The sequence below is a fragment of the Triticum dicoccoides genome, chromosome 2A (genome assembly GCF_002162155.2).
Source record: "Triticum dicoccoides isolate Atlit2015 ecotype Zavitan chromosome 2A, WEW_v2.0, whole genome shotgun sequence".
Taxonomy (NCBI): Eukaryota; Viridiplantae; Streptophyta; class Magnoliopsida; order Poales; family Poaceae; genus Triticum; species Triticum dicoccoides.
Genome location: NC_041382.1, coordinates 389,857,736 through 389,868,620, shown reverse-complemented (window position 1 = coordinate 389,868,620; position 10,885 = coordinate 389,857,736). Strand labels below are relative to the sequence as shown.

General features: G+C 43.1%; 1 protein-coding gene and 1 non-coding gene across 3 annotated transcripts in view; one reads left to right on the top strand and one right to left on the bottom strand.

The window, feature by feature from the left end:
- Window positions 1-9,543, top strand: part of LOC119354654 (uncharacterized GPI-anchored protein At1g61900-like) — a 10,709-nt gene extending 1,166 nt beyond the window's left edge. The window contains exons 3-8 of one of the 2 annotated variants that reach the window (XM_037621383.1): window positions 1-585; window positions 1,441-1,686; window positions 1,837-1,848; window positions 8,489-8,632; window positions 9,038-9,091; window positions 9,168-9,543. In XM_037621383.1, the coding sequence (XP_037477280.1) occupies window positions 1-585; window positions 1,441-1,686; window positions 1,837-1,848; window positions 8,489-8,632; window positions 9,038-9,091; window positions 9,168-9,247 (1,121 nt within the window). In that variant the 3' untranslated portion in view covers window positions 9,248-9,543. Of the gene's footprint in view, window positions 586-1,440; window positions 1,687-1,836; window positions 1,849-8,488; window positions 8,633-9,034; window positions 9,092-9,167 lie in introns of both variants that reach the window. The other variant, XM_037621382.1, reaches the window with a different exon arrangement.
- TRNAM-CAU lies at window positions 5,647-5,720 on the bottom strand. The gene has a single exon. It is a non-coding gene; the product is annotated as a tRNA-Met (tRNA).
- Window positions 9,544-10,885: the final 1,342 nt, after the last annotated feature.

Genomic DNA, 10,885 nt, shown 5'->3' with positions numbered 1-10,885 from the left:
GCAAATGCTCACTGAACTTCACTGCCATCAATGGCCTGATGACCACCACGGCCGTCGACTGCTTCGCCTCATTCGCTCCGTTCCTCGCCAATGTCATCTGCTGTCCCCAGCTCCAGGCCACTCTCACCATCCTCATAGGGCAGTCCAGCAAGCAGACGGGGTCCCTTGCTTTGGATCCCACTCTTGCCAACTACTGTCTCTCTGACGTCCAGCAGCTGCTCATGAGCCAGGGTGCCAGTGATGATCTCCACAGCATTTGCTCCGTCCACCTCTCCAATGCCACCGAGGGGTCGTGCCCCGTTAGCACCGTCGACGCGTTTGAGAGCGTCGTCGACTCGTCGAAGCTCCTCGAGGCCTGCCGGAAGGTCGACCCTGTTAACGAGTGCTGCAGCCAGACATGCCAGAGCGCTATAAGTGATGCTGCCCGCAAAATCTCTTCCAAGGACGCTGCGTTGACAAGCGACACTGCCAGTCCCAAAGTTGACAGTTGCAGGAACGTTGTACTTAGATGGTTATCCAGCAGGCTTGAGCCATCATCCGCAACCAAAATGCTCAGGCAGATATCAAACTGTAATGTCAATGGAGGCACGTACATTCAAACTAATAACTTGCTTAAATGTGAATTATGATCCCAGCAGTCAGTACATTTTACTCTTTTAGAACGACTACATACATTTATGTCATTATCCTGTTGAGCAGGCAGATTGATTTACTTGAATTTTGTAGTAACATAAAGACAATGTTTGCACCCATTAAACTGATAGAATGTCACCAATTCCACTTGTCTAGCTCCATAGAACATACTGTTGGAGCACAAAGATAATACCCATGCATAGCATTACTATATGTATATGTGTGTGTGAAATATTACAATCTTTTCATGGCTATATAGGTAGGAAAAGGCTGTGACAGACATTTAGCTTCAAGCACCATACCACCATACTTTATTTGCTCAAACAAAAACATCGAAATTTAAAGCAAGACACCAAATATTGTGTACATGGGTGCTTGAATTTTTCGTTTGGCCGAGCGGATAAATGGAATGATTTGCTCCTATATGAAGTTGACTGCGTTAAGGCATATGACTCAATAGGAGCTTGAGTTTTTCAGTTCAATCTTCATGTTAGCAATATGCAAGGTTCTCACAATATGTACGCCATTACCAGCAATGTGTTGGGTGTGACAGGGCTTGAACATATCAATTAGATCGAAAGAATAAAATATTTAGTGCAGTAATACATCAGAATTGCCATGAATGTATATTTGCCAGATTTAAAATGTTTCTTGTACTCTGCCTTTTGACGAACATGTGCAATACCTGGATATTTGTATTTAGTTTCTAATTTATTTAAATATGTGTCTAGGTTCAATTTTATTCTCATTCTTCACTGGCAGCAGCATTTATGTTGAGATTTTCTTTTTTCCATTTGAACCTTCCAGTTTGCCCACTAAGCTTCCCAGACACAAGTAAGGTTGCAAAGGAGTGTGGTGGTACAGTTAAAAACATTACTGTATGCTGCAAGGCGATGGACAGTTACGTATCTCACTTGCAAAAGCAAAGTTTCATAACAAATTTGCAAGCTTTGAATTGTGCGTCAGTCCTTGGGGCAAAATTGCAAGAGATGAAGGTCAGCACAAATGTTTATAGCTCATGCCAAGTAACATTGAAGGATTTCTCACTTCAAGGTAAGCTAGACAGTATATTTTACTTAGATACTTGCAGTAGAGTTATATTTTAATTTGCATCTATGTATCTGTAATGACTGAATTCTTGATCTTTTTCTTTTTGTCTTGGGTATGTGCATTTGACCGAACCCCCTATGATTTGGCATGCAGTTGGATCTCAAGGTAATTTGGCATTTCAAGTTGTTTTATATATTTTTTGGCTAGTGTGCATTTTTTTTTTGTTCTCAGAACAAATATTAATGTTTTTTTGCGTGTCATGCCACATTTTGATTACACTTTGACGAATACGGTGTTACTTGCAATGTGACTAATGTTGCGTATTCAGTACTAACCATGCTTGTACTTTCAAACATACTGAGTCTAATAAAAAATAACAGTGTGTGTTAAACATTGTGCCAGATAAATATGTATATTAATAGGAGGTCAGCAATATAAATTTCAAGTCGTCACAATTTTCTTCTCTTTTCCCGATAAAGGGTGCTTTTACTGACCCATATTGTCGCATCAAGAGAATACAAGCAAAATGAGACACATCCAAGCTTTGCATAGCTAGGATGCACACGGCTACACACACACACACAAATGCCGGCATCTAGCAAAGTCATACAAGACCAAAACCATGCCTAAGGCGAAGTAGGTGGGGGGCCTATCTGGAGAGTATGCTGCCACCCATGAACCGTGTCACAATTTTTTATAAGGGTGTAAACCATGATTCCTTTCCTAAAGGCGGAAATCAGAATGAGGAAATGTGATTGATCAGCTTGTAGTAAATGTTTAGATGTAAACTAATAAAGGGAAAATGTTTGTGATCATAAAGATGCCCGAAGAATGGAGGCGGAGTATATTGGTACCAATCAAGAACAAGGGGGGCGTTCGAAGTTGTACTAATTACCGTGGAATTAGGTGATGAGCCATACAATGAAGCTATGGGAGAGAGTCATTTAGCAATGCTTAAGAAAAATGACAAGTGTGACCAAAATTCTGTTTGGGTTCATGCCTGGGAGGTCGACCATGGAAGCCATTTCCTTGGTACGGCAACTTGTGGAGTGATACACGGAGCAAAATAAGGACCTGCATATGGTGTTCATTGACTTGGAGAAGGCCTAAGATAAGATAATGCGAAATGTCATGTGGTGTGCCTGGGGGAAACACAAAGCCCCAACAAAGTACATTACCCTTATCAAGGACATGTAGGATAATGTTGTGACAAGTGTTCGGACAAGTGATGGCAACACTCATGACTTTCCAGTTAAAATAGGACTGCACCAAGGGTTAGCTTTGAGCCCTTATCTTTTTGCTTTGGTGATGGATGCGGTTACAAGGGATATACAAGGAGATATCGCATGGTGTATGCTATTTGCGGATAATGTGGTGCTGGTCGACAATAGTCGGACGTGGGTTATTAGAAAGTTAGAGTTGTGGAGACAGACTTTGGAATCGAAAGGTTTTAGGCTTAATAGAACTAAATGAGTACACGAGGTATGGTTTCAGTACTACTAGGCACAAGGAGGAGGAGATAAGCCTTTATGGGCTGGTGGCACCTTAGAAGGACCCTTTCGATATTTGGGGTCAATCCTGCAAAAGGATGGTGATATCGATGAAGACGTGAGCAATCAAATCAAAGTTGGATGGAAGAAGTGGCGCCAAGCTTCCGGTGTCCTCTGCGACAAGAAAGTGCCACAAAAGCTAAAAGGCAGGTTCTATAGGACAAGAATAGGGAACCGCCGAATACACCAGCTACACCTAACATGTGGAATGGATGCATAAGGATGTTGTGCTCTGCCTGGAATACAATCATAAAGTTGAAAGTACCAGAGATTCCTAAAGGCATACCATCAGAAAAGCTTCCTTGACCAATAGGGTAAATCAAGAAAACAGCAGTAGCAGCTGCAACAGGAGCTGAATATGCAACAGCAATCCAAGGACGCATACCCAGACGGAAACTAAGTTCCCACTCACGACTTTCCTGGAGAACCAGTAAAAACTTCTGCCACAAAGAACGGTTGTGATAAGAAACGCTCAATTTTTCTTGCTCTTGCTACAGTTAAACGATCCTCTTCCGATAATTCATCCAAGCCAAGAATTGCGATAATGTCCTGAAGTTCTTTGTAACGTTGTAAAGTTTCCTTAACTCTTTGCGCAGTTTCATAATGTTCGTTGCTCTTTTACCTTGGAAAATTATAGAGTTACCCCATGGGGAATTAGCAGCGCCCACGAATGATATAAATACTACTGTTGCTTTAGCTTTACTCACGTCAGCGGCATATTTTTATGCTGGTCTTAGCAAAAAAGCTCGGGGCATTTTCCATTAAGTAATTTATATGAGTCATTGATCTTCCTTTCATGGGCCCTGTATATTCTTCATACCATTCCTAAAATACAGGAGTAAATTCCTTGAACTGATTGATCCATGGCCTTAGGGCGGAATCCCTTTTTGACTCTGTACCCTTGATTCCACTATGATTATTGATCAATAGTAGAATAATCCCTTCATAGAAATAGGAGACATAATTTAGATGGATATAGTAAGTCTCGCTTGGGCTGCTTTAATGGTAGTCTTTACATTTTCTCTTTCACTAGTAGTATGGGGAAGGGGTCATTCGAGCCTATGGAAATAGGATACTCTGTTTACATAGAAATCCCTACGTCCTTACATTCTATTTAGGATTAGGAATAGGTGTAATCAGACCTGCTTTTGACATATCTATCCTATTCTTATTTGGGTACCATATGCATCTCTTTGGGCTTCTATTGAATCGAGAAATTGGATTGTACATCTTTCATCTTTTTGATATTCTTCTAATTGATTGCAATTAAACTCGGCTCAATCTTTTTTTTCTAAAAAAGATTGAGCCGAATAAAAATAGATCATGATATGATCATGAGACTTGACAAATTGAGATTCGGGGTTGGTTTACAGGGACAACTTTTGTAACTTCTTGGTATACCCATGGATTGGCTAGTTCCTATTTGGAAGGTTGTAATTTCTTAACCGCAGCAGTTTCTACCCCTGCCAATAGTTTAGCACACTCTTTGTTGCTACTATGGGGGCCCGAAGCACAAGGAGATTTTACTCGTTGGGATTTTTTTTTTCTAATCCATATCTCTCTCATTCCTTTCTTACAAACAAAAGAGTTTTTCTTATTGAAGGCTGGATTATTATCCATTTTTAGTGTACTATTCTTCTTTCCCCAGGGAGGGGGTATTTAAAAAGAAAAAATGGATAAAGGGTTAATTCGTTCTTGATAGCCATTTCCTTAACAAGTGAATGGGAACATACTCTGGATCGGAATCCGAAGAAAGTACTACTTGATAATTTCTACAATCCGGCTGCACTTCATAATATTTTTTAGTATTTTTCGCATAAATAAGAAAAGGGTGCACGATCTCGACGAATTACTTCTGAATAAATTCAGAAATCATATGGAAGAACCATAGCATTTCGCGACTCATTGGTAAATCAACTTTGATTCTCTATAAACCAAGAATGTGAGACCATTAACACGGTTAAAGCTAAACTGCTTGAAGTCCAGGCAAAAAGAGGTACTCTTTCTACATTCAACAACTCTTGTTCTTTACACTTCTTCTTGGCTGCTTGGCCTGTAGTAGGAATCTGGTTCACTGCTTTAGGTATTAGTACTATGGCTTTCAACCTAAATGGTTTCAATTTCAACCAATCTGTAGTTGATAGTCAAGGTCGCGTTATTAATACTTGGGCTGATATCATCAACCGAGGTATTTCTGTAAGTCCTCAAAATGGGATGACGGAAAAACTTTTTGTCCAAACACTAATTGGTCGTGTATTAGCAGACGATATATATATCGGTTCACGATGCATTGCCGCGCGAAATCAAGATATTGGAATTGGATTAGTCAATCAATTCATAACTGCCTTTCGAGCACAACCATTTCGAGCACAACCAATGAGAAATAGAATAGTCCTTTTATACAGACTGCTAAGTGCGGAGACGGGAATCGAACCCGTGACCTCAAGGTTATGAGCCTCGTGAGCTACCAAACTGCTCTACTCCGCTCTAGAGTACCAGAAACTGGTGGACAAAAAAGGCTTGAATACAAGCCTCTAACATGTCTAATGTCGAATCGGGATTCACTGAGACAGAAATAAAGCATTGGGTCGAACTCTTCTTTGGTGTTAAGGTGGTAGCTGTGAATAGCCATCGACTACCTGGAAAAGGTAGAAGAATAGGACCTATTCTGGGCCATACAATGCATTACAGACGTATGATCATTACCCTTCAACCGGGTTATTCAATTCGACCTTGCAATGTTGTATGGTGCTGAATGTTGACCAACCAAAAGGCGACATGTCCAACAGTTAGGTGTAACAGTGATGCACATGTTGAGATGGATATGTGGCCACACAAGAAATGATCGGGTCCAGAATGATGATATATGTGATAGAGTTGGGGTAGCACCGATTGAAGAGAAGCTTGTCCAACATCATCTGAGATGTGTTGGGCTTATACAACGTAGGCCTCCAGAAGTGTCAGTGCTATGCATAGCAGGCGCTTAAAGTGTGTTGATAATGTCAAGAGATGTCGGGTTAGACCAAACTTGATATCACCAAAGAACTAGCCATGGACGTGGGTGCATGGAAGTTAGCTATCCACGTGCCAGAACCATGACCTGGTTTCGAGATCTTATGGGTTTCAGAACGACTGGGAAAAGGTCAAAACAGACGAAGAGAAATAGATTCGCTACCCCCTCGTGTCGTCTCCCCAGGGCGACGCCAGGGGCGAACCCTAGTGCCGCTAGAGACCTCCTTGCGCCGTTGATTTCGTATCCGCTGATGTCGCCGGTGTATGCCGCGGTGGCGGCGGGCTCGGTGCCGAAGGAGCCGGGGAGTCTTTGATGCGGCGGCGACCTCCTGGTGCGGCTGGGCCGTGGCCCGGGGGGAGTTGCGCTCAGCAGCCAGGGCAGCGCCCCTGGTCGTGCGGTGGCCGCGCTAGCCTCCATGTCCCACAAGATCCCACGTCTCAGGCGATGGTGGGCGCGGTGGCGGCCGCGGATCTGATCCCCACCAGATACATCGTCGGTTTTGCCTATGGCCGGCCGGCGGCGCGTTGAGGGATCGGCGAGGCTTGCTGTGTTCCCTGCTGGCGTACTAACAGCTGCATGCGCCGTCATGGCATAGCTCAGCATGGATCCAGCCTGCTGCTGGTTTGGAGTGCCTTGATTGCCGGTGAAATCCGTGTGGACCTCGGTCATGGCAGATGATGGCGGCGTCTTAGGCGTCATCTCCTTGTCAAACATCGTTGGTTGCAACCGTCATCACTTAGTTTCAGATGATCCGAGGGAAACTATAGATCTGGGTCTCTCGGATCGGACGTTGGCGGTTCCTTTAGGGCCGTTAACCCTCTTGGGGGCAACGTTTTGGAGCAGGTGCTGGATGGAGGGAACAAGAGGAGGAGCGGTGTTGCATCTACCACAGCGGAGTCTCGGCGACAGGCGCATGTTGATGGACTCGCGCATGATGGTGGCGTTACCTGGCGTCGTGGTGACGTGGATGGCAGAATGGCCTGGCGAGGTGAATGCGTTGATCGCTCCTGAAGGTGGGACGACGGAAGATGGTGGCGGTTGATTCTAGAGTGTGCGCATGTGATGTGCTCAGAGGGTCTAGCTAGACCGGTTGGTGCTCTCTGCTTGCCGGCAGGCGGCCTGATGAGGCCACCTGATTAGATGGTGTGTGTTGATGTGAGGTCAGGGCTTGTAGGTGTAGCGACAATTGTTGCCAGGACGTTGGCTTTGGGTTGATTCATGTATTTGTTTTGTTGGGTTCTGTTGAATAATATAATAAAATGGCTGTGTGCACCTCTTGATGCAGAGACCGGGGGTAATCTTCCTTTTCGAAAAAAAGGGTTTCAGGTCTAGCCTACACAACTCTTGTTGTTCTAATCAGCCATATGAATCAGTTCTGACTAAAACGAGCTGTATGAATTAGTTCGATACGGAATTGTAGTTAGTCTTAAATCAGTTCGGGAGGACTCCACTTGCTACCATCCAGAGATGGAAAGACATACAATGTTCAAGATACCGGTAACTGGTACCGGCAAGGTGCTGAGTAGGGATTAATCGGCGAATCCGGCATTTAACTGAATTTATTGGTAACCATTTATCGGTAGGTTAACTAGAGCCATATTTATATATCCTAGGCTAATAGCAACATGCAATGTACCAAGTGTGTAAATATGCAATCCTAGGCTACATAGCAACAAGGAAAAGTGTTGCCTTGGTGTTCTGATGATGTTGCAGCCAATCTGGAAGGCCATAGACCTGTACATCGAAAAGTAGGGAGGGAACAGGCCAATTTTGGGCTAAAAAATGCGTAGCAGGACAATAATTCGGCCTGACAGCTGATAAATCAGCTTGTCAGACAAATTAACTGGACCGACCAGTTAATGGCTTGAATAGCACGTTCCCATATCGGGAGAGGTCCGAATAGCAGTTAACTGACCATGTTGGCAGTTAACTGACCGATATTTGGAATAGTGGACATATATAAGTTGAAGTCTTAAATTCTTAATATGCTCATATTAGTTCCTACTAAGAAGAAACCAATACACTGAGATAAATATCTGCCAGTTATATAGCGAAACATTTATTTCGATGATGTGCATTTTCGCCTAGCTGCCAGTTAGTTCTGTTATACAGCCCAGACTGGTTGGGATGTCAGTTTTAGGCCTTACTAGTTACATTGAATTTCACACCATAAGTTTGAAAGCAGCTTAAGAAACTAGGCTTGATATATTGTTGCTGATCCGTGCTTTGTGGTTGGATGCAGAATCTGGATGCCTTCTTCCAAGTATGCCCTCTGATGCATCATTTGACCCTTCTTCTGGGATTAGTTTCACATGTGATCTGAATGATAACATAGCTGCCCCATGGTCGCCTTCTTTGCAAGCATCGGCTTCAACATGCAATAAATGTACGTTATGTTATCTACCTATGGTGCTGATTATGCAGTTGTTTACATACTTGATCGCTTCTTGTTGTTTCTCAAAATTTAAACTATTCAGCAGAGTAGGCTACTTACAAATTGAAATCTTCTATCTAAATCTGCTGTAATATTTTATCTCTCTTTTGCTGAAATAACGTCAAATGAAATCATTATCATTATGCCTTTTTTATATACTATTATAAATTGCCTGTACCTCTACAACTTTCATCTTGGCTGTAAAGTTGTGTGCTGCGAACAGTTGAGCCAAATGGTTGTGGCATTGGAGTACTTCAATGTGCATCGACAGTTGCAACCCGTCACAAGCTTCCTGCTGTTTTTGTTGCTTTTATTCAAGTTAGGCTTCCACTTAACTTTTGGCCATTTTTTCAGCAGCTGCTCCTGGTCCAACAATCCCAGAGAGGCCTGCGGCGACATCGGCGCAGAACGGTAAGCTCAAATGTTCTTCTTTCTCCGTCGTGGTGCATTCTGGAGCCTATAAAAGTGACGATCCCTTTTTTTTCAGGTGTCAACCACAACAGACTGGAGCTTAGCCTAGCCGTCTGCTTTGGCGCCCTTGTGGCCACTATTTTACTTCAAGTCTAGTTCACCTAGTTTGTCAAATTGTCCAGAGGTTGAGGAGAGCTGATTGGAACTGTGAACCGCAGAGTTTTTGTGCGTGCTTGGTCATCGCATCAGAGCATTGTAACTGGTAGCTATTAGTGTAATTTGTTGTAAGCCACAGAATGACAGTGAATGCAACACTGACTCTAATTTATTACTATTATGCCTTTTGTATAGCGAGTAGTGAAGGTTCCATAATTCTGCATGACAACTTGGATAGCCTTGATTTTGTTGTCTAATGGTTTGTCACTTTATTAATGATTTTTATCATTGGTTCACCTTTATATTGTTTGTTTTATTGTTGTTATTAATTATAATTATAATTAATGAAGGCCTCAACAAGTCGGAAGCATGGCCTGCTCAGGAAACTCTGTTTTGAGAGATGGATGTCAGGAGCCTTTCCCGTGATCTTTGATCTTGTTGCAGCTCATCTACTTCCATGTGGCTGGCTGGCTTTGGTTTCAAAAAAAAAAAAAACCAAAAAACTTTCATGTGGCTCATTTGTTATAGTATATCGAAAATATACCTACTTGCCATGTCAGCACCAAGTACTCAAAAATATATCATCTTGCCTTGTCTGCATAATCGGGCTGATTCATTAGAAGATACTGCATGCATATTTTTTTCTTCCATAAAGAGCATTTCATTGAATTGAAATATCAAGGTGATACAATCGCATCGAAAGAATGCCCGGCCTCTGCATAACCACATGCATATATGCCAGTACAGATCATCAACTTGCATGAGCAGATACAAATTCTACATCCATCTGCAGTGTTTGTGCACAAAAATCATGACGATGCAACAGATGGACTACCATGAGTGAGATTAGCACAAGCAGCACACACATACGTATAATGCCATCAACACACACAGGGGGACCAGATCAGTCAGACAACCAAAGATCTTTCAGTGGAAGCTGCTACACTCTATGATGAGCCTGGGAAGGAGTGATCTAGATACAGGTACTACTACCGTACTAGTGGTATAATATAATCAGGGTTGGGCATGATCCAAATCTCCTTGCAGCCCACAGCAGCAACACTAACACAGCAGCGGAGGCACCTGTCCATCAATCAGCTACTAATCAACACTGTGCTTAGCATCCCTTCCTCTTGTACTTTACCATCCTGCGGTATATTCCCCTCTCCCCTATACGAAAGGTGGTCACTTCCATCAACAGTGCCAGCCATATTTTATGAGCAGTTGGGTTGGACATTTGCTAGTGGCATCATCGATTGTGTGCTCATTGTCGAGAAAAGGGCGATGGATGGATTCCCGGTACAAAGAGATGATGACACTCTCATCACCCGACTTGGCTACAATCCTCTTGCTGACAAAGAGATGAGATGAAATGATTGCAGTTTAGCAGCAGCAGAGCACGACGTCGACGAGGCCGTTGAAGCCCAAGGCAAATATTCCATTCCTGCCACGTCCACATCCGTCCGGCTTCAGAGTCACTCAATGGGAAAAGAAAATGGAGCCCACTCAACAGAACCGTGCACAGCGCACATCACTCTCTTCTGCGGGCCATCTCATCTCATTCCACAAGAGTAATAAAATTCAAACTGTTTTTAGTCAGGTGGTCTATGTAGAAGGGAAAGAATATGTTGTGCAACA